The 25,141-nt window shown below is 32.6% G+C and overlaps 1 protein-coding gene across 1 annotated transcript in view; it reads right to left on the bottom strand.

Moving 5' to 3' along the window:
- The window catches only part of LOC106465644 (atrial natriuretic peptide receptor 1-like), a 37,217-nt gene that overhangs the window by 8,513 nt on the left and 3,563 nt on the right, over positions 1 to 25,141 (bottom strand). Inside the window, exons 2-10 of the mRNA XM_022393584.1 lie at positions 21,893 to 21,967; positions 20,451 to 20,532; positions 17,489 to 17,589; positions 14,090 to 14,161; positions 12,114 to 12,267; positions 8,301 to 8,477; positions 8,022 to 8,190; positions 3,393 to 3,542; positions 1,589 to 1,712 (exon numbers count right to left, since the gene is read on the bottom strand). Coding sequence (XP_022249292.1) covers positions 1,589 to 1,712; positions 3,393 to 3,542; positions 8,022 to 8,190; positions 8,301 to 8,477; positions 12,114 to 12,267; positions 14,090 to 14,161; positions 17,489 to 17,589; positions 20,451 to 20,532; positions 21,893 to 21,901 — 1,038 coding nt within the window. The 5' untranslated portion in view covers positions 21,902 to 21,967. The remainder of the gene's footprint in view (positions 1 to 1,588; positions 1,713 to 3,392; positions 3,543 to 8,021; positions 8,191 to 8,300; positions 8,478 to 12,113; positions 12,268 to 14,089; positions 14,162 to 17,488; positions 17,590 to 20,450; positions 20,533 to 21,892; positions 21,968 to 25,141) is intronic.

The following is a 25,141-nucleotide window of genomic DNA, read 5'->3' as shown; positions in this document are numbered from 1 at the left end:
TCACAAGAACGTCGAATCTGAATCACTTGAAAAAAACACGGGGGTGCTTAACTTTTTTCCAGGTGTATATTATAAAGGCATGAAGATCAACAACCTGGACAAAAACAACGTAAGAATGTATCATACCTTATGTCTAAAATTTTATTTCCAAACTAGACTGTCAAGTTTTGAATTCTTAATTTAATTTGACCTTTGAATTTAATTATATTAATTTTTGTTAACTTTAAAATTATTAACATTTACCTTCAAAATGTATTATAAAGTCAACAACCTGGACAAAAACAACGTAAGAATGTATTATAAAAGCATGAAGATATTTTTTCAAATTAAATTTTAACGGATCTACTTTCTAAAAGGCTTCTACAAAATTGTTTTAATTATATCTTCATCGATTTCTCTGTGTTTCAGCCGTTTTCAATCAAATACTCCAACCTGTTCTTACTGTATTAAACACTATACAGTACACTACTTATACCGTAACTACGTGTCTTTATATAAGATACTTACACTCACTCTTCCTGAGTAAAACATTCGTGGTGACTTGGTTAATTATAATTGATCACCACAAATACTTCCCAGGTTTCTCTCTTGCGATGCATATACATAACACGGTTGCAATTTTTAAATTCTGTAAAATACTTGTTGAAGTTATATGTAAAAATACATGAAAATGATATGCTTATCGTTGTATTCCTTCACAGGTTTGATTTTATGTCTAAAAATTTATTTCCAACCTGGACTATCAAGTTTTGAATTCTTAATTTAATTTGACCTTTGAGTTTAATTATATTAATTTTTGTTAACTTTAAAATTATCAACATTTACTTTCAAAATGTTTATTATTCAACGCCACAACACTTGCTATTTTGAATAATTGCGCAGTGTCAGATAACAATACGAAGACTTAAATTGTGTCGGATTGCTACAAGTTCTTCAAATACCTATAGAATGATAGGTTTCTTTTTGGTGAGTGTAAAACACGTAAATACACCAGTTTGTCTTGATATTTTGTTTGTTTATTTCAGAATTTCTCACGAAGCTTTACTAAACTTAACTGTATATAACTCTCTCTAACAGAGGAAAGACAGCTAGTTAGACAACAGTACTCACTGACAACACTTGAGCAACTTTTGTGTGATCGAATAATGGAACTTGATTTATTATACTTGCAAATAAAAAAGCGACCAATTTCATACTTTAACACAGATTTCTTAACTTCTACCTCTCGGCTTTAGCATTTTTCAATATGATGTTTTATAACGAACTTTAAAGGTCAAACTAAAACCATTCTGATTAAGTTGAAATATCTTTGTTAATAAATACGTTTTCAATTCTGAAATCAGTCGCTCTTATGTTTACAAAATGTAAACAATGTCGAGAGTGAACATTTGGTACATTGTATAATAATTTAATAACGAAAAAGCTCTTAGTGTATCAACAGTAAGTTTGAAAGCTTATAACGTTAAAACCAGCGTGGTTTCAATACCTGTAGTGGACATAGCACAGATAGCTTTGTGATTAACAACAGACAAACACACACAAAAATATCAAAAATTAAAAAAAGAACAGTTTCAAGGCAATAAAGTACCTCCATTGGCGTGCTTTCTGCCGATAGAGCTGTAAAGCCAACAATATCACTGAAGAAAATAGTCACACATTCAAAGGCTTCAGGCCTCACGTGATTACCCTTCTTCAACTCTTCTGCAACAAATCTGAAAGATTAAGACAGAATACATATTGCTGATATATATATATAATAAAACTGTCATAATTCTTAAGGTTTGTATATTTGTATATTTTTCATATTTAATAAAAATATTTTAAGTCCCCATGATGTATCATTAAAGTATGAACTAACGATAGTATATTATATAATTATTATTTTTTAAATAAGCATTTTCAAGTGCCTAAGGTTTATCCTTAAGGTATTAGTTAATAGTAGTAATGATCTCCAGCCATTAATATGTATCATTAAAGTATGAACTAACGATAGTATATTATATAATTATTATTTTTTAAATAAGCATTTTCCAAGTGCCTAAGGTTTATCCTTAAGGTATTAGTTAATAGTAATAATGATCTCCAGCCATTAATATGTATCATTAAAGTATGAACTAACGATAGTATATTATATAATTATTATTTTTTAAATAAGCATTTTCCAAGTGCCTAAGGTTTATCCTTAAGGTATTAGTTAATAGTAATAATGGTCTCCAGCCATTAATATTCTTAGTTTGATAAATATGATGACGACTTAACGGGAATTTATCACCCTATTATTGATAATAAAAATGTAATTGAAATACTGCACAGTAATGTGATCTATTCGTTTTACACTACATTTCTTTTTACGAATAATATTTACTACCACTCGAAGCTTGTTTGTTTCAGAAAGTTCACACAAAGCTATGTGCATTTAGTCGTCCTTAATTTTAAACTGACAGACTGAGACAGCTAGTGAATTAGAAAACCACTACTTACTCTTGGACTACTACTGTCTGATTGAATAATGGGATTTTACCGTCACTATATAGCTCACCCAATCCCAAAGTATATATCATTAAAGATAGCCAAGCTAACAGTACCGAACTTGATATCAAATACAGATATATATTTCACAATATGAGATGACTACGCTTCACTTATGTTAGAAAGTAAACTTAAAAGTCTGTGTAATAATCCCTATAAACTTAAAATGAAACTAGAAATAAAGTAATTTTTAAAGTGTCCATAGCAAAGTCGGATTTTTTTACCAAAACCACCGTCAGAATTTGTAAAATCATATTCAGTCTTAAACAGACATTCATCATAGTAACAATAGAAAAAAGGCAAGAAAATTTATTCACAATTACAAGAAATTCGTATATCTCAGTTGAAGCTACTAATTTTTATTATTCTTCTAAAATAATTATTACATCAGAAAACAAGTCATTGGGAACGTTATAATCTGATCTAATTGGTGGCATATGATATTTGAAGATAGGAAACGTGCCAGTGAGGTCTAATGAGAGAGGTTCGAAATATAAAATAGGTAAAATTATATGATGTAATCATTATATCTTTAAATAGATTCGAAATCATTACAGCTTCGTGGAAAGGAGCTCTGGTTTCATTGTTAAGCTCTTTATTCTTTAGATAATTTTCAAATACTAAATTGATCTATGCATATACAACAATACAGCATATACAACAATATTTATACTATAGATTCCAGAGATGGAACCTGGAAGGTCTATGGAGCAGAAATATTTAAATGTGATAAACGCCTATCTTGTAGTCATCAAAACATGTAGCAATTAATGAGTTGGGACTAAGGCACACGCATGAAAATAAATTTTGTTTTAGTAATAGCCCAAAGTATTCAGTAATTACAAGTATAAGATTGTGCCAACCTTGGAAGGAGCTGACACAATAGCTCATCCGTTTTCTTCTTCTCCTCAATTAGTGACTTAGATTTCTCTTCGACCAGCTGTTCAAGATTGTTTGCATACTGTTCCATTCTGGCCAGCAAGTTATCAAGAAAGTTTTGATTGGATGCACCTCTGGAAACATAAAAACGCAAATTTTTCTACAAGTCTTTGTACAAAGAAAATGTGTGTTTTGTTTTGAAAAATAGTTCAGTTTTTGTAAAAATTTACAATATGATTGCAGATATATTTTAAAGACACTTTGTAAATAATCTCGATACTGTGAGGTATTACGGCTGACCTCAGTATGCAACACTCACAGGTCAAAGAGCCATTCAACTATTTAAAATCATGTACTTAACGTATATAACCAAAATTTGTGATATTTTTTCGTTCATCTACATCATAGATTTTCTTATAATTCTATGCATTTAGATTTTATTTTTTACTAATTCATAAACAGAACATAAACTTCAATAATATTACTCCAGCCAAAAGAAGTAACCCTTTTGTGAAGTCGAAGAATAAGGTTCAAAATTTATTTCGATCTTTCAACTAGCTCCCCTCCCCAAAGGTTCAGCAGTGAGTCTGAAGGCTTAGAGCCCTAAAAAACTGGGTTTGGACACAGACAGTTTGTTGTGTAGTTTTTGTTTAACAACAAACAAGTCTTTTGACTAGAGGGTTGTTATTTAGTTCTATGTGGTACTTTCTATTTGGTCCCCCAGTGGCACAGCGTCATGTCTGTGGACTTACAACGCTAGAAACCGGGTTTCGATACCCGTGGTGGTTACAGCACAGATATCCCTTTGTATAGCTTTATGCTTAACAACAAACAAAAAACTTCCTATTTGTAATATCTAAAATTCTGTCAAATTTTACATAGTTTTACATGTGAATGTATCGGGAATTGGGTTACTTAATCAATTATTTACTTTTGAAATGTTATTTCGAAATATCGTACTTAGCATTATGTAAAATAATTAAGAATTGTTTTTCGGATATTCGCGCAAAGCCACACATGGACTAACTGCGTTAACTCTCCCTAATTTTAAATAGGTAGACTAAATGAAAGGTCGCTCGTCCATAGTCACCTCTCAGGCCACTCTAATCGAATAGTACGATTTGACTGTCACACCTATAAGGCTTTCATAAATTGCGGAACACGATGTTACTTAATGCGAACCATGAACCTCCGAATTTACAGTTTGGCACGCTATCCACTACCCCCTACTTGGACCAATTAGATAAAGAAAACATTAAGAGCTAATTTCCTTAGTCTAGGTTTCAAGCACTTTTAGCATCACCTGGAAAACTTAATAGCTTGGTGTTATTAGTTGGTATATCTTTTATCTTAAGATTCAAAACATTAACTTTAGGAAATGAGATTTTTTAAGTTCGTCATCTAAAGGAAATTACGCAGAGAAAGGAATACTAATTCCATATTGTCTGGAACATTTAGTTTCGTTTACATCTTGGTGTGCATGTTCTGGTGGTTAGTGAGTTCAACTCACAATATGCGGGTCGCGAGATCGAATCCCTGTACTGTACATGCTCGCCATTTCAGCCGTGGGATCGATATAATGTGACGGTCAATGTCACAGTTCGTTGACTGTAAGTCCTTCCTTATAATTTATCACTTCATAACTATGGACGACTAATTCAGATAGCTTTCGAGTAGCTTTGATAGAAAAGTCAGTAAACAAAAATAATCATAATTCGATCACAAACTTAGAAAACACTCATTCAAAGTTTCCAAAAATAAACATATAATCAGAAATACTTCTACTACCTAGAGGCTGGCTTTTATGTTTATATATTCAACTTTGTATTTCATTTATCAACTGAAGTATTTTTGTATCGCAAAAATAATAATGTTATCCATTGTTTATTTGTTTTAAATTCAAAGCTACACATTGTGTTACATAACACGTGTATCGAAATACAATATGTATATTTTATTCAGTTTATTTTTTGAATTTCGCGTAAAGCTACACGAGTGCTATTTGCGCTAGCTGTCTCTAATTTAGCAGTGTAAGACGAGAAGGAAGGCAGCTAGTCGTCACCACCCACCGCTAACTCTTGGGCTACTCTTTTACCAACGAATATTGGGATTGACCGTCACTTTATAACGCCCCCACTGCTGATAGGGCGAGCACGTTTGGTGGGACGGGAATTCGAACCTTCGACCCTCAGATTCCCTAACCACCTGGTCATGCCGGGTCCACATTTTATTCAGATAATATTATTTGCAGAACTTATAGAACCTTATAGGTTGTCAAATTGCAGTTTGTTTCGCAGTACTAATAATTTGCCCTCCAGTAGCTCACTGATAAGTCTGAGAGCTCACAACGCTTACCAACAAACAAACAAACTAATAATTCAAAACGAACATATTTGCTCCATTTTATGTAGACCAATCATACATGTTTAGAGGAAACACTCCCATAAAAGTTATTTTAAAGTTCTTCATGAGTCCTTTAGAGCAAGCAGCGTTGTAAGTCATATCAGGAAAGTCCTCTTTGGAAAGGTTCACTATTGAAAAATATTTCGCCAAAAAAAATTTTATGCGTCAAATTTCGCCATTGAACCACTTGCGACAAAAAGAGCCAGGAATAGATATTTTTCTCTGTGTTACTTTAATATAGATTATTACCTTACTTTAATAATTTCTGTTGGAAATTTTAGGTTGTCCATTTTCTATTTAAATTATTCATTTGGCTAACTAATTATCTTACGAGGCAAACTTTCCTGAATTTCCGAGTTAAGATCGCTATATTTGTAAGCATATTAATCATGCCCTTATCCATGCACTTTGTGCTGGATAAATAAAATAGAAAACTGTTTTTTTAACATATATTTCTAATAAAGCAAAAGGTCTTTTCAACAAGTATAAGTTTGGTTTGTTTTGAATTTCGCGTGGAGCCACACGAGAGCTATCTGCGCTAGCCGTCCTTAATTCAGCAGTAATAGACTAGAGGGAAGGATAGTCAACACAACCTACTTGGGCTACTCATTTTTCAAAGATTGACTGTCACATTATATCGCCCCCACGACGGAAAGAGCGAGCATGTTTGGTGTGACAGGGATTCGAACTCACGACCCGTAGATTGCAAGTCGAACGTCCACAACCACCAGGCCATGCCAGGTCATCAAATATTAGTTGTATCTATGTTAATCAAAATAGAAAACCAAAGCAGCCGAAGTAGATATTCAGGAAAATAGTATGGTATAGTAAAGTGAACTTACTATTAATAACTAGAAGGACAAAATAAATTAGTTAGGAAATTATGCAGTAAAGCAAAATGAGCATGTTAATATTTAGGAGAAAATCAGTACAAGTCTACTAACTGATAAGACAAACAGTGCGCAATAACAAACTAAACAGGTTGTTAATTGTTAGGAGCAAACCAGTACAAACGAAAACTAAACAGGTTGTTAATTGTTAGGAGCAACCCAGTACAAACGAATTACAATTTATAAGCAGTACTGATGAGACATGAATTCAGAGAAACTAGTCTGTTGCAGAGCAAGTAGCGAAACAAAGAATAGATTAGGCCTGTACACCATCTTTTCTTCACTGAAATGCACGTTTTGGTGAAGAAAAAAAACCCGTTATTCCGCTGAATAATAATGGAACATTGTGCCGGTGTTTCGCATGTTATCCAACACCTAGAGTATTTTGGTTCGATGGATTTGTTGAGGGAGCAACTTGTTTAGACTTTTTTTGTGTATCGCTTTTTCAAATGGAGATCTTTCTTGATTATGTTACTTTTTTGTTGCCTGGGGCACGTGAACGGCGTTTTGTCATTTACCTTTGTGTTCATGGATTATTACGTTTTATTATTGCGGTTTGTTTAACACTGCCGGAGTATGACTATTGCAGATCGTTTGTGGATGATTCTGTTGCACCAAGTTGATCCGTATTTCTGTGTTTACCAATGCTACTAAATACAAGGAATATCCCTGTCTTGTAAAAACTGAATTATTGATCTGAGTATATGAATATTTTGCATTGGAAAGTGCTGTTACGTATCTTTCCCCAAAACGACAGTTTTCGGTGACATCACACTATGAGTGTGTGTTTATGTGTGTTTTTCTTATAGCAAAGCCACTTCGGGCTATCTCGTATCTCCACCGAGGGGAACCAATTTAAGCACTATAAATCCGTAGACTTACCAGCTGTCCTAGCAGAGGACCACTACCTACGAAACGTTAAGCGATGTCAAAATGTAGTTTTGGTACATTCCGTCACAACTCGACTTTATTTCGGCTGTGGTTATCACGTGTCTTGCTGATTTGCTTATTCAAATAGTTTTAATATAACGTATTCAATCTTCTGTATGGCAGAGTCATTCTGATTTGTTCTCCACTACAGACATTCAGTCGAAAAACGAACTAGTTTGAAAGCGTATAGTTAAAACTCAAAATGTATACAAAAACCCCGAAAATGTTCACTTGCACATAAAGCTATGGCCTACTCGACCTCAACAATAATGTAATATTCATATGATCATGCACAATCGTTCAGGAACATAAACGCTTTATAAAGAAGTACTACAAAAAACACATCAAAGCTAAAATATACTTTCATATTCCATTCATCTTTATACGTACTTTGTGATTTTCTTGAATTGAACTTTAATGTCTGCGAAGCTAGGCCTACATCCTGGTAGTTCCGACCAACAAGCGCGAACCAGGTCCATTAGTTCAGCTGAGCATTCATCATTGGCGATCTCTGGGCGATATGGTGGCGTTGTTCCCATTTTGACACGGTTCAAAATTTCTGTTTGAAAATAAACTCTCTTTGTATTATTTTCGTGAAACGTCATTTGAAATAATGCTAAATTTATATTTAACTTTTATACGGTAAGTGCCATTGGTAATGTGACTGACCTTCAGGCTCTATAACAACCTTGTTGGTTCCATGCCTTTCCTCTAATCTGAATGGTCCCGATCGAGTAATTATTTCTTGAAGTATGATGGCAAAGCTGTAAATGTCACCTTTTTTGGAACCTGTTTTGGTAGGAAAAGGTTCTCTAAGGTGTTCAGGAGCCATCCAAAAGAGGGATCCTTGAATGAGAGGAAAAACTTATTCATCGTTTTGGGTTTAATCTCTAGAAATAAATGTGCATATATAATTCAGATTTGTAAGTTTAATTGTGATACTCAGAACAGTACTATAATGTCGAGTAAGTATACAGTAAAAACAAAACAAAACAGAATTTAGTTGCTATCCTACAGATGAACGAATAGCTTTATACTGAACTGAAACTTACACTTCGTAGAAAATATACTACTCAGAATTACTCTACCTCTGACAAGGCATAACTATTGTTATAAAATATTGTTAATGGTGATCCCTGAGTTGATTTTCTATGCAAAACAAGAATCAGGTGACTAGCCATGTTACTTTATTTGCAAATTTCCACTATTCATTCACTTGAAGTATGCGAAGTCGATGTGTGTCGTATTTTCAATTAAAATGCGTTCTCTTCTTATTTCTTGGGCTGTAAAGTCAATAAAACCAAATGAACTTTTGTGAATATGAACTCTAACAGTACATACTGGCATGTCAAGTGACATAACTACTGATCCAGAAGTTGTTTTGCAGAACTATGAACTTGGAGTTGCCATTAACATTATTTAATGATAGTAACTGTGCTATATCGTAACTAGAATACAGAACATATAGTGGAAATATGAAGGTATAGCCATTAAAAAAACTCAAAATACTATAATTTAGTAAATGTAATTTTATCGACGATTGAATAAAATAAATAAACAAAAGATATACTCATAAACTCTACAACAAATCAACTTATTAACAAAATGGCTAGGGTGGGGAGATTGCGTATGGAAAAGTGTAGGTATCAGATTTCCGAAAAATCTGTCAATATATCAATAGTAAACAAAGACAATAACACCAAGAACAAACACACATTTTGCTGATGTTGTTGCTAAAGCTATGTACATGGTTTGTATATGTACGATTAACATGTTTCATATATATATATGTGAATTAGGACGTTTTATTCGTTCCAGGTTTGAATAAAATTACACTCTAACATTCTTCCTTAAAGTATAAGACAACTGTTCCCATTAATTTACATAACATTTGCTGTTCCTGTTCTGGAAGAGAGCGCACAGCAGCCTAAATTTCCATATATTTCTCGTCAATTTTCATCAGCTTAGTTTGATGATTACAAATACCTTTTTTTGGGTGCCGTAGAGGAGTATATGCACGTGAATATTTCTAGAACAAAAGAAAAAAATCCGACTTAACAAAGCTATACTGTGTAAAATAGGGATATCTAACGTAATGAATAGCTGAGCTTTTCCTGGCGCTAACTATAGCTCTGATCAACATCAAGACTTAATAAGTCCTAGCCCCATATAGGATGTTCGGTCCATTTATTGATATCCTGGTAACTCCTTAGATCAACTAAGAGAATTTTGTTATATCAATATTTCTGCTATTGGTTCAAAGTTCACAAGGTTGTCGGAAAGGGAGGAATTTTGTTTCCAAGCCTTTCATTCTGTACACAAAATATCCTGTGAGAAAGAAGGTGGATGATCTGAAGTAATATGTTTTTATTGGAATGAACATTGTATTTCTCATACCCAATACTGACAACATAATTATACTATGCTAACTGTAAACAAAATTTCATCCACTTCGTGGATGGTATATAACAATGTTCCCGGATACTGAGGTTATATTAATTGAAGAGTATCATATCTCGGTTTGAAATCATGATAAAAATAAAAACGTGGAAGCCTTTAACTTAAAGTACATGCTCACAGTAGGACGTAACTTTAGTAGAAACATTAACTGCTAAGTTCGGGTGGTTAGAAGAACATTTAAGAATATTTCGATGTTATATGGAAATTGCGACATCACTAACTTTATTCAGCTGAGGCATATCAATGTTCTGATCAGATTTATTGTAACATATGGATTCGAAAAGCAGCACTATAGAATTTGGTGTGTCAAAGGTTGAAAGTTTAATCAATTGCTATATTTTTTTTTTATCACAGAGCTAAGGACAACTAAGTTGGATTTAAAGAAACTTCGAGCTAGCTGTCACCTTAGGTGTAAGTCAGAAACTTTAAGAGGCTTTAGACTGTATGAGTGTTATTTTTATTAGTTTTAGGAGAGACTATTTCTGGATATTATAGTATATCTTTTGTTCACGTTTTCATTGGGATTTTCTGTGCTTTTTTGACTGTCCATTTTTAAAATTAAGCCAAACAGCATGTGAAGTGGCTTATAAGTTTTGTTTTCGATTTTCAATGAGATATTGTTTGATGAATAATAACACAAACATCGGACTGTTAAAAAGTGCGATGGGAAACTTTCGCCCTCGTACACTAGGTGGATTATAGAAAGCTCATAGGGAGAATTGATATGCTTTGGACATGACTGCCTTACAAAAGAACCATTTGAAATAGGAATTACGCTTCAGGGCTGTTGTTAAGAACGCGGTAATCAAATAGAGCATGTTCGACTTGGCTGTGACAACGTGTTGAGGCCCTAAAATCGTTTTAATGTAACGTACTCATTTTCTGTACAACTAAGAATTATATATATATTTGAGTATTGCGTTAGAATCTTTATTTGATATCAAAGTTAAGTCCGCAGTTACAAACTTAAAACAGAAAAACAAAAACAAAGTTAAGATGCTCGTGAAAATGAAAAACGATTTCATAAGCATAACAGTAAGAAACAATATCATCCCTTTCGTATTATAGTTTTGAAATAATAAGACAAAACCTAGAATCAGAAATGTTAATATTCAATCAAAACAGACCGAAAGAGTAAACCCGGTTTTACTGACAAATGTTTGTTCTCCCAGTGCTAAATTTGTATACAAGAAAATGAAAAAAAAACATACAAAATATCTGCGAAACAAAAGTTTATTTGAAAATATACTGTTGTTGATGTAGAGAACCAAGTAAACAATCGTAGCTGTCTCTAGTGTCTTGAAGAATGTGTTAAGTCTACATCTAAAAGAAACGTTTTCAAAATGACCTTTCGATGATGTCAGTTTACAAAAGTTAGATCATAAAGGAACATAAATGATCATGAGGTTTAATGAGTCAGTCAGCAATTAATGTATTAATGTAAAGAGAAAGAAGAACAACTCATTAAATAACTAATAAAAATCGCTATTAATATCCAGTATATATTACCAAAACTGTTGCATAATTAAAACATGGAATATTATCGATCGGCCAGATCTTTAAGTTTTGCATAAAAACTTTATATACATAAGAAGAGCAACATTTCTGAATGAACCAGATCCTAAGTATTAATATGCTACTTTTATAATTATATGCAATACAATTCAGAAATAGCTCATCCTTGCAAGGCTTAAAGTAGAATTTCAGTGCTATAAAAACATTGAAAGCCGAACTCATCCGTACAACGCTCTAAATGACGCTTTATTACGAGCAAAGCATGTACTGATTTTGCAAGTAGTTAGACTTGTTTGATCGACAATTACAAATATCTTGATCTTTAATGCAAGCGATTCCAATGAAACTTTTGGAGAACAAAGTTATACATTAGAGAATAAATAAAGTTGAAATTTAATATTTGGTATTTTCCTGGAACCTCGTTGTACCGTTCATCCTAATCGTTGTTCAACTCACAGTAAAATGATGTGACAATTATTCTTTCTAAGTAAATCTTGTAATACTTACGTGGATTTATTTCAGTGTCTAAATCAATCTGTTCGTGTACATATTTCAGGCCATAGTCAGTGATTTTCACCATAAAACGTCCGTCAATCACACAGTTGGTTGACTTTAGACGACCGTGAAATTCAAGTGAGCTGTCGTGAATATATTTCATACCCTGCAATACGTCAGAAGTTAATTACATAACTCACCCTATTAGTAATAGTCGGTTTATCGAACACTTAATAGACATATTAAAAAAATAAAACATGCAATCAACCAATCTCCTTACAAAAGAAGAAAAATATCAATGTATTAATGATGGCTGAGAAGAGACTCAGTTCATGTGATATATATTTATATGTTATTTGTAAGTACTGCTCCGAATTGTATCCTTCTATGTCAGAAACAAAATACTAATGTATATGTCTTTTTAAATGAAAAGAAATCTAGATGATAACAAGTTTTTCACTAGGACAAATGATTCAACAACACACACTTCTTGTTTTATATTTTATAAAAATCACTAAAACGTAATAATGACCAGACGCATATAGCAAAAACTGGTCAGTGGGTGAGAGAGTTGAGTACGATATAGCGTAATTACGAAACAAGCTTATAATTCAACTCTGAATCAGAGTTCTATATTGTTTTTAAGCTTGGTTTTCACATACTGTTATGCATAAACGTAGCTTCAAACCTTTCAGTAAGCAACGAATAAGCATAATGCATATGCAAGTAAAATATTAGTGGTTAAAAACAACAGGATCAAATAACATTTATAGCTAACTATACAGAACAATTATACTTTTTTATAGTAAAGTAACAAAAAAAAACTATAGAAAATTATTAATGACACTTCACGAATAAAATATATTAATGATATTAATTTTATTATTAAACTAACCCCAGAATGAAAGGTACATGAACATATTACCTTAAAATTGATTGAAAAAAGCTTACAATTTAAATGCCTTTGCATATAAGAATATTTAAAGATCTGGGTATAAATTCGTTAATCATGCCTAGTTTGAATGACTTCCTACTAGTTGAAATTATAATTATTTATTGTAGCATTATGAAATATTGTATCAAATTATCAATTTAACATTTAAACTGTCATAACACCTAATGAGATCTCACTAATTTAGTTTATTGAAGTAACACCTAAATATGTTCACAAGACAAAAATGACAAATAATCTTTCTACAAAAATGTTAAACTGTGGAACTGTTCAACAACTTGTTTTTATAGTTAAAAAACGTAGCAAAAATGGAATATAGAAATTAGTTATTACTATATTATCACTGGATCATATCGTTCTCTTCCACTTGAACTCTACATACAAACAAATACACGAAATCTGGATTATTTTCATTTAACACCCATAAACTTCATTTATTACAAGACTAATGCCAACCCCAGTTAGATACACATGAAAAACAACGAATGTTTAAACTATATATAAAATAAGTTATATTAAATGATTTTACTGACCATGAATTATAAGTGACATGTAATGAAACCTATTTCTTGATATGCATTAATACAGTATGCCACTTATCAAAGTAACGTACTGACTATTAATGTGATTATAGAGATAAGATATATGATATTTTAAATGAAATGAAAATATTCTGAAAAAAAACAAAACAAACAACAACAACAATGTGTAGTTAATTTTGAAACGCAAATAATTCGTTTTCTGTTTAAACTATTAAAACAATTTTATATTATTGAATTTCTGTGGTAACTATTCTGTAAGAAAACTGTAGTGCTCAAGGTTTTCTTAAATTTACAGGACTTTACTAAGAACTTTCAGTATTTATTATTTTTTTCTGAATGAAAATATAAGAAGATTTAGTACTTGTTTTTAGAATGATCACGACATAATCAGCTGTCTACATAAAATATATACTGAATGTTTATCTTATGAACACTCTTGATGTTAAATGTGTAAGTGACCTATATATATACAATTCTAAGTGGAGTGGACTTACCTCAAGGATATCATTGACCATTGAGTATCGAAAGGTCCAATCGATATTCATGGCATCCTTTTCCAACATGTCCTTTTATAAAAAATACAGACTATTAACATTGATTCTATGACGACTTGATATTCATCTAATGTGATTATAAAAACATTAACGGCTGAAGAATGTACAGAGGGTTAATCGCACTGTATATGTATATTTTCTTGCATTGGCAAGAAAGGTAGTATTTATTATCTGTATTTGGTTCACAATGAAGTCCAGATCGATCAATAGTTCAGTACTGCAATGGTAAACCTTATGTATAAAACAACATATATACGCATGAACCTTTACGAAGAAATGTTCATGTTGTTGAACGAGATTAAGTTAAATGACATATTATTTCGAAGGAGAGTTGTCAATAGAAACATGAAAATTCGCATAGAGCACCTATATATCAGACAGTAACGGGCTCCGTAAACCACACCCTAATCCGCAGAAATCCCCTAATTTACAAAAGAAAGAGAACCCTAATACTTAGTATCAGTATAGGGTGGATATACAGATAGGGGACCTTAGTCTTCATCAAGTTACAGTCCATATCCTAGATTAACACTATGGGTGGACGAATTTAGATCGAGTAGATTCCTGTCTGAATACTAGTAGAAACTAGTGTCGACAGCTTTAAATCAACAGGACTATTGTACGAACTAAAGTTTAACGGCCCAACTAATTGATTATTTGATTGACACAGTGCTTCTCAAACCGTAGTACATACAAGTAAAAATAAAATAAGGTGCTGGATGCTGCAACACTGTCACCTTCTCCTTCGTTAACAGTTCAAAATTAGTGACAGTGGCAGATAGTCTTAATATATTTTCTATAACAAAGACAGGGCGAGCAAGTTTGTTGTCAACGGGAATCAACCCAAGACATTCATATCACGACCCAGTACTTTTTACTTCTAATCACAAAGTAATAATAACAACCACTTACGGGGTTAAACTGGGCATAACACAGTTAACCCATTGTGTAGTTTTTAACAGAAACAAACATAATAACCATATTTCGATTATTTAGATAATTTGAAAAATCGAAAATAGTTATAATTGGAAATCGTAATTTCGAGTGGTTGATTATTTCGTGACAGTTGGTCTACTCGAAATTTAAATTACTCGATTGTTGGAATAATCGAAAGGACTAATTTCGATTAATCGATTAGTTTACGTGACACTAATCGACGTAATTGTTGCTCATAGATAATCAATTAATTAAGTCCAAGCGATGGTTAAAAAAATACAAAACAGATGAAACATTAGCTTTCGGTAGAAAGATGGCTTAAACTGAATACTACTTTCTTAACTTTTTCAGCGATTATTTCATGACTAACAGTTTCAGAAGTAAGCGAATAATGTATGCGAGTAGTAATGAGAGAGTAATAGCAAGGTAATTAGGATCATGACTATAACATTTGGACAGAATGGTATATGTTAGGAGTACCAATCAGGTAACATTATTGGATGGCATAGTATGATGTGTTTATCTGATGTTATACATGGGTCGATGCCCTGGCATTCAGCCATTAATAAATTGGCATCTGAATAAAATCTGAACATAGCTATAGTCATAAGGTCAGTCATGTATCAAAACATTAACCAGATAAAAATAGAAATGACTCTGTCAGTTTTATTTGTTTTATTCTCTGTTGCGATTTCTACTGGTCATGAAGTAAGTTCCACTGACTACTTTAAAATCATATAGTCATGTCAATTCAATTTTTTTCCACAATTTTTTGCTTTGACCTTTCAAACGCAGTCTGTTTTCAGTTATAAAACTTCAAATAAATTTTGAGAAATAAAAGTAAAATTTAGTGAAACAAGAGGGATTTTTACACTAATTCAGTTTGAATGTGATTTTAAACTTGTTTTTAATATCGTGATATTTCTTTATTTCAAGGATACAATAAATAATGGTGTACATAATTTTCTTTTTAGGCATTCTAACACCAGGTGGCTTGTTTAAACTAGACAATTTGTCTACATGTATTGAAACACAGCCACGCCTGAATTATCTTACCCGAATCTACTTGTCTGTCTGGTGAATTTTTGGCAAAGCTACTCAAGGGCTATCTGCGATAGCCGTTACTAATTTTAAAGTTGTAAACTACTGGGAAGGAAGCCAATCAACACCGCTTACGGTCAACCCTTGGGCTGCTCTTTAAAAAGAATACTGGGAGCTACGGCCACATTATAAAGTCCCCTCAGCTGAAAAAACGAGCTTATTCGGTGACTAGTTTATATCTGTTTGGATACCACAACCTGCAGATTGCGAGTTGAGCGCTCTAACCATCAGGTTATGCCAGACTCTGACCATAAGATAACTACACAACCTATACTTGTTATGTTCATTATAGTGAGAAGAAAGATAACTTTGGATCCTTAAATATGTTTCTTCTTTCTTATTTCGAAACAGGAGTTACTTGGCATTTTCAGACAAACCCGTAATTAACTCGTGTTCTGTAGTTGATAACTTGGCTGAGTTTTATGTTGCACGAGCAGTAAACAGATTGGACACATTAGAAGGGCAGTGAAACAATATTTTCTATTTAGACAAAATAACCAAAACTACAACAACAACAAAAGAAAAAAAAGTAGTAGACAAGTGGGTGATCGCCTCTACTGGATCAATGAATAGCTCGTCAGCTTTCAGACCCTGAAGATAAATTTATATCGGATTAATCATGAAGAAAACCAATTAGAACTGGGCAAAGAAAGCGTGACTGAATTCAATAGGTTAATTTGATGTATTTGCTCAGTCGACAGCGTCATCTAGTGACCTTTATTCCCTCACGGCATTGGTCGTCTGTCACATTTAGTCAACGTCGTAATCGACCAGCAAAAGATATTACAGTGCCAGTTCTTTCATGTGGACTTCTATATGGTACTGAAATTTCCTTTCAGGCATAATAAACAATGTATACTAAAGAGAACAATGAATCAAACAACAGAACAACTTAGTTTTAGCGACCTTCTGTACCACATGTAAATAATCAGAAGAACTTAGTCTTAGCGACCTTCTGTACCACATGTTGCCAGTTTTACAGTACGGAAACTAAATAACCAGAACAACTTAGTCTTAGTGACCTTCTGTACCACATGTTGCCAGCTTTACACTACGGAAAGTAAATAACAGCAAAATCTTAACAATCCCTAAATAAGGTAGAAAACACATCACATCCTCACATATCACAGTTGAACAGGAAAGAATTGAACATCATTAATTTAACACTGAATAAACTTGATTAGACATCTTACTTAGTTTTATAGCCAGATTACTTGTTTCAGTTTTCATTAAAAGTGTATTCTAAAACTTATGTCACCTTCTTATTGAATGTATCATACACGACAAAGAAACCACGCCTACCCGAAGACTTCCTCGAATACAATGTTCTGTGAGCAAAGCGTAGTTTGGTTCATCAACGCACATCCCTATGAAACGCACCAGGTTTTCATGGGTAAGTTCTCCTATCTACAGAATAAACAAAAGAGAAAAACAAGTTACAAATATATATATATATATAAAGGTTTTGAGCTATATGTTCGTTTTTATTCTAAATGAAATGATTATTTAGTAGCTTAAATTTCCTTAATCAAATAGGGATTTATTACTTAGTTGTGAGGGTTTCATTCACAAACAAAATCATAGTTTTTATTTTCCTTTTCAGTGTTATTGGTAATTCAGACTGTCTCTGATTACACAGTTTGGTCGAAATTCAGGAATTATTTTTATCTGTTAGTATCTATTGAAATATATGTTGATCGTGTTTTTTATGTGATTAATAGTTATGGCTAATTCTGGTCTTGATGTGATCGTAGTCAGTATTGCCTCTAGTATTTCAATATAATAAACAATTAGAACTGTTTTTGACCCTTTTAGTGTACCCAGTAACTAAGACTTTCTTTTGTTTTTTCAATATCGTCAGCAGTCAATGGTAATTCTGGACTTACAAAACCATTGATGAGGTCCTGGGCTTCCAATGTAGTTCTTCAGAGTTTAGCTTAATATTTCAGTATAGCCAGTTGTCAAAACAGTCTTTGACTTTTCAGTTTCTTCAACAATCAAAGCTGACTTTGATCTTCAAATGTCTTTGGTAATCTGCACTGGATTTGATATTTCCAGTGTTATTAATCAGGATTGCCTTTGACCTTTCAGTGCTGTTTGTGATCGAGACTGTCTTTTGTCTTTCAATGTTGCCCTTATTCAAGTCTGATTTTTTTGTAATCTTGAAAAAATAACATCTTCTGATTCTTAGAGGACCACGAAAAGTTTTTTGACATAATCTATTTTACAACATGTATCATCAAGTTTGATAACGAATGCCAATCACACAGTTGAAATAAAGTAGTTAAACACTATTATTGTACGAAAACTTAAAAAAAGTAACCAATAAAACAAATTCACAAGCAAGGCGAATAGAATACAAAAAAAAACAAAAAACAGACTGAGTTAAAATGACTCTTTTTAGCTCAAAAAGCACTACATTTTAAGATAAAATTATCAAACTTGAAAGTAAAGACAAGAGCTTTTCTAAACTGTTTGTCTCCAAAAATTTCATAATATTCAATAAAAATATCAGAATGAACTTAAGATGTATTTGTTATCAATGCCGACCTGGGAAGAAAAACAAAACAAAAACATAAGCATGGTAGAGTATAGAGGAATATGAAAGTCAATAGGCTAAAATAAATTACACTCAAAGGAATTTGAAAAACGGCATCAGTGATAAGTACTTTTCCAAATAACCTAATTTCAGCCAGAACGTTGTTTCAATTTCTCAGTTGGTTCGTTCTGGTTTCGAAAATCTTGAAACCACATACAATATTTTAAGCATTCGAGTGTTAAAATTGAACTTTTAAATATAATTTTTTTGTTTTTGCTAAGCACAAACTTGTACAATAGGCTACACTTGCTGTGCCTACTGTGGGGATTGAGTCAAGAAATTTAGCGTTATAGCCGTAAAGCGTACAGCTGAGCCATCTGGCTCTACTTTCCTGGGTTCTTGTTGATTTTATTTTATGAGTGTTGAAGTCAATACCCATAAAATAAGTCGTTAGTATGTCAACAGCAAGTTTACGGGCTTACAATGCTAAAACCCAGTGTTCGATCCCCCCCGGTGAACAGAGCGCAGACAGTCTATAACTATTTAAAACTATATATAGCATGAAAGAGAAATTATATTTTACAAACATCAGTTTGATAGAGTCAGGATGCTCGCCAACTGTGCGCTTTGATAACCTTGTACATGCACTAATCGCTCATTCACTTTCCATATATTACAGCAATGGTTGGACTATTTGGATTTATTTCTGATTTGTTTTCCTTTTTTTTTGTTTCCTTTGTCAATAAACGTTTTAAAAATCTCAAAAATACTCTCTTCCCCTATCCTTTTCTACCTCTGGATACTCCTCAGGACACCCACCGTTCCGTTTCCTTTAAGTTTAGAAGTGAGTATCGACTTAAAGGAAAATCTACTATTGTTTCTTATATCTTACCTTATTCATAGGTTCAACATATATTTATCCTCACTGAGAGCACTTTACACTACATAACTTCAACATATATTTATCCTCATTGACAGAACTTTACACTACATACGTTTAGCACACATTTATCCTCACTGACAGCACTTTACACTACATAACTTCAACATATATTTATCCTCACTGACAGCACTTTACAATACATAAGTTCAGCATATAATTATCCTCACTGACAGTACTTTACACTACATAAGTTCAGCATATAATTATCCTCACTGACAGCACTTTACACTACATAAGTTCAGCATATAATTATCCTCACTGACAGCACTTTACAATACATAAGTTCAGCATATAATTATCCTCACTGACAGTACTTTACACTACATAAGTTCAGTACATATTTATCCCCACTGACAGCGCTTTACACTATATAACCTCAGCATATATTTACCCTCTTTCTCCCCAGTGACACAGAGGTACGTCTGCGGACTTCAAAGTTATACACCGGGTTTCGATACCCGTGGTGGGCAGAGCACAGATAGCCCATTTGTAGTTTTGTGCTTAACTACAACTAAAAAAAATTTATTCTCACTAACAGCATTTTACACTACATTTTTTTCTGAAAATGAAATGAATCATGAAACTGATACCAATGTTTGAAATATGTATATATATATATATATATATATATATAAACGTTAAAGAGTAACAACATGTATATTTTAGAGCAAAGCCACATTAGGCCATCTGCTGTGTCCACCGCGGGGAATCGAACCCAAGATTTTAGTGTTGTAAGTCCATAGACGTACCGCTGTCCCACCGGGGAACAAAGAGCAACAGACTGACCTGTTTTAATTCGACCATTACTTGGCGAGACAAGTTCAGCTTGCTGACACGTAGTGGTTTGACCACAACTTTATTTCCCTGAAAGGAGAGGACATAAACAAATTATACACCAACTCACACTTATAAATTCCCATAATATATCATCTTTGATGTTAGAATATGATTTCTTTATCGGCGTTTTATGCATACAAAGTTAAACTTTCTTCTCGTTAGTCTAGCATAATAAAATGAGTTTTCCTATCAATGTAACAATAATCTTAAAAGTTACGGCTCCCACGTTGAAAGCCGGTGAAATACTAGTAAACCAACAGGTCTAAAAACTGTTATAAAATTTACACGATAAGAATTTTAAAAACATCATTTGTTTCGGATTTCGAAGAAACAAAGCATTACGAATTTCTATCCTTACGGTAAACAGTTATTATATGTTCCAGCATTCAAATAAAATTATCGAATCCAGAATGTTAATTATCAATCTGTCTACAAGTGGACTGCTAAGTTGCAATCAGGCCTCCATTGTTTTGAAGTTGAACAGCAATTGCCTAACTTGAACGAGAGATGGCGTTACAAGTTATGTTCCAATACAAAGAAATAGTGTTTTCCTATACTTTTTATGAATAGGTATTGCGATTCTTGGCTTACGATATTCATATCATATGCTCGTGCATCTATTCTACCAATAGGTCCAATAAATCATGCCACCACTAACTTTTCCTCACTTTAGGATTTATTGTCAGCATTACATTTGGTTTAACCAGTTTATTTTCTTTTTCTTGATAATAAAACGAGCGACTGACGAAACCGGAAAATATATGGCAATGGGAATTTTCATGGGATTTGAAAGATAACCTTAATATAGAAAGCATTTGGTGACAAAGATTTTATAAATAACATTTGGTTAATAACTTTCTTAGTAGAAACATATTTGATATATATTTGTTGTTTAGTCTTATCAGCAGAAAAGGAAAGTTAATAAATTTAAAGTATTTGTGACTTGTAATGATATCCTAGACAAAACGTTATTCCGTGTTTGAGTGTATAACTATTTTACATTTTTGTTGCAGTGAAATCTTATTTACAACGATCAATCAGGTCACATATAATCACATTAACATAGAAATTCTCAAAATACTGTTGCTCTATAGTACTTTGGCATAATAGATGTTTCAACACCACACAAAAGTCCAAGATAAGTCATTGGAATGTACAAGGTAAGGTTACTACTAAGTATATTTGTTTAAATGTTTAAGGTATAAGTCATTGGAATGTACAAGGTAAGGTTACTACTAGTATATTTGTTTAAATGTTAAAAGTATAAGTCATTGGAATGTACAAGACCTTAAACATTTAAACAAATATTCTAGTAGTAACCTTACCTTGTACATTCCAATGACTTATACCTTAAACATTTAAACAAATATACCAGTAGTAACCTTACCTTGTACATTCCAATGATCACACCACTCACTGCAGCTAGTTCTTGTGGAGAGCTGACGTTGGACGTTTTGGGATTCTAAACACATAAATAAAATAAACCATTATATTTTATATTTTCAACAAATTTTGTATTCAAACGAAGAAATGAGATACATACATTAACAGGATATACTAAATAGAGATATTTTACCCACCTAAGTTCCCATAAATCAAATACGATAATCTTCTGTATTTTAGGTAAAGGAAGATTGAAATGTGCTACATGGTCGGTGTTCATTCAGATATCACATTTTCAGTGTTTACTGAGATCAAAGATTTCCCTCGCGTCTTTTATATACACGTACAAGGCTATCTACTCATTAAAAGTTGCAATTAATCTACTCATTTAATATGAAGTTATCCAGTTACAAATTATACACGTCGGTAGTTGTCTGTAATAATGAAGAAAACAAAATAAACGCATGTTAATGAAATCCATTAAGAAACAAATTTTATAAAATCTAACATCTTAAAATACACTTACAAGATAATGCACCAATAAAACTTTAAATCGATGTAATGCTGATCATATTACTTCAGACGATTGTTCGAACAACGTTTTCTGAATTTTATTGTTGCTGTTGTTATTTTTATTGAGATGGCGAAATGATATGTCAGTTCCCTTTTAGATTTACATGCTTGTCTTGAGAACATTTTTCATTGTCCTTTGTGTCCTAAGATGTAGTAATTAACTGACTGAAAACCACAAAGTAAGCTACAATTACTGTTTAATTGCTTAAATTGATTTAATTAATTGATTTAAGTTGAAGGCACTGGGACAGTCGAAATTTACTGCAGTGGTTTAAATTGTACTTTTTTGTGTCCAATGAATATTTGATTAAGAAATAAAAGTATGATCATAAGGATCATTTAATCAATCGAAATGAAACAATAAACACTAAAATAATTTCAAAACGCAGGAACCATCTAACATTAATTTTGAGTATATTATTTCATGTGGTGACACACGAAATAAATAAAGGCAACATTAAACAAACTAACAAAAAAAAAACAACGACAAGAAATATTTATTATATGTACAAGAATGTCTTTAATAAAGTTAAACTTGATCTATTCATTAAATGATGGCTAGAAACGTCAGTTTTATGTTAGGGCACTTTTTTATCATTTAGAAAGGGTAAGTCAATCTTTATAGTAGAAGGTGTATATAATATTACGGATATCATGGGGTTTTTGGTAAGTGCAGATCTTGCAGATCCGCCTAGTCTTTACTTTAGATATTCCACTTGCAGAGTTGCCGATATTACCGAATATAAGCCTAAATGTTTTGTGCACTTTATCAGCAAGTGATCGCCAGTGAACTATTATCGGCTGATTTCATGGTTAGCCGGTCGCAGTTATCCGTGGGTAATTTTTTCATCCACGGTTGAGTAATGAACCTGTCATTACACCAAGTACTGGGGGAAAGGGATTTCGAATTCTGTGAACTTTTCTTTCGTGATTTTTGTAAGCTTTCTTACTACAACAATTTCTGGAAGTAAGATCTCTTACTAAAAAAAATATTTAAAGAACGATATAAGACAAATTGCGTATAGCAATAGAGGTATCAGTCATGGGTAGTTTTAGCTGTCAGTCTATTCTTGAAAGACGAAACTGCAATGAGTTCAATAGTAACGTGTATATCTATCAAAATTGTGTATCCAAATAGTTGCGTTGATCAGAAATTTAAATCTCACAAACCGTGTCTTAAAATTCGCAAACCACTGGTAATACAACTGAAAACAATTTTTAATTACTTTTCTTCAAGTATGAGTTTTACTTAAATTCTTATATGCCTTACGATGTAGTGTATTATACATTTATAACGTAATTAATTTCTCGAAAGAATGCCAAATTGGAAAATATACGTTTTTTTATATCTTTGTCACTTTTGTTTTTCTACTCTATGGATCTATCACATTATATATTCTTTGTCTTGTAACTGTTGTTAGTCACCGAAGCTCAAATTGGTATTTATTGACATCATTATTTTCTCTGATGGATTACAATTATCACTATGATTCAAAGTTCCTTATAATAAGTTGTACAGATATGGGTGTTTTAAAACCATTATCGATAACACTTCATTGTTCCATTTCGAATTAACTTTATCTTTTACTTTCTATCTTTCTTTTTATGTTTGTGTATATGTATAATTATAGTTAGTAATTACACGCTATAATGTTTTAATATTTGTGGATTACTTTATCGTAATTCATATACAAAAAGGAAGATTATGTTTTTTCTCTTTCTTATGCACCTGGAGAAAGATTATATTTCAACGCATGCACTTCTGAAAGGTTTTTATGGCTTAACTCAACTACCGTGGGATTACGTTTTACGCGATATATTAAGAGAAACCTTGTCTTAGTCCTTGCACTAAAAGAGTGGTTCTCATTGTTTCTGTAAAAAACTAATGTTTCTGTGTGGTACAAAGATTCCATGACAATGACAATAATAATAACAAGTGTTCACCTTGACCATCACAACTACTATTCTGGTTCCTTACTTCCACGTGGCACAATATTCATTGGTGATAATGAATCCCTCTTTTTAAAATTATTTTCACCCATTGACCAGTAGAAACTGGCCCAATACTTCTTACAGTTATCCAGATACACAAATACTTTATCGAGTGTCATTACATATTGGTATCTTTTCTCGCCGGGTACTTTCATTCTATTTTGTACATTTAGGCTTTTTTCTCCTGGATATATCATGGAAGCAGCTTATATTGCTCTTAGAGCCCAAGATTCTCCTTGATTTTGTTTCAAACTTTTGCCTAGAGCACGTGGATGGTTTTTCCACTGACCTTTATGTTACAACATGTCGCATTTTGCCTATCTATTCTAGGGTACGACTTGATTTAAGTCAATTTCTGAATGATCCTTTTGCTTCCAATTGATCCATATTTATTTGTTTTCCAATGAAATTAAGTAGAAAAGACATCCCAGTCTTGGAAATTTTTAATTCTTGACCTGACCCCATCTTTATGATCTGGTGATTTATGACTCGCAATCTGAGGGGTGCGAGTTCAAATTACCGTCACACCGAACATGCTTGCCGTTTCAGTGGTGGGTGCGTTATCATATGACGACCAATTCCACTATACGTTGGTAAAAAGAGTAGCCCAAGAATTGGCGAGTGGGTGGTGTTGACTAGCTGCCTTTCTTCTCGTCTATCTCTGCTAAATTAGGAAAGGCTATCGCAG

Source organism: Limulus polyphemus, unplaced genomic scaffold (genome assembly GCF_000517525.1).
Source record: "Limulus polyphemus unplaced genomic scaffold, Limulus_polyphemus-2.1.2 Scaffold2009, whole genome shotgun sequence".
Taxonomy (NCBI): Eukaryota; Metazoa; Arthropoda; class Merostomata; order Xiphosura; family Limulidae; genus Limulus; species Limulus polyphemus.
Note: the sequence above shows the minus strand (reverse complement) of the source record. Positions and strands in the feature narration are given on the sequence as shown.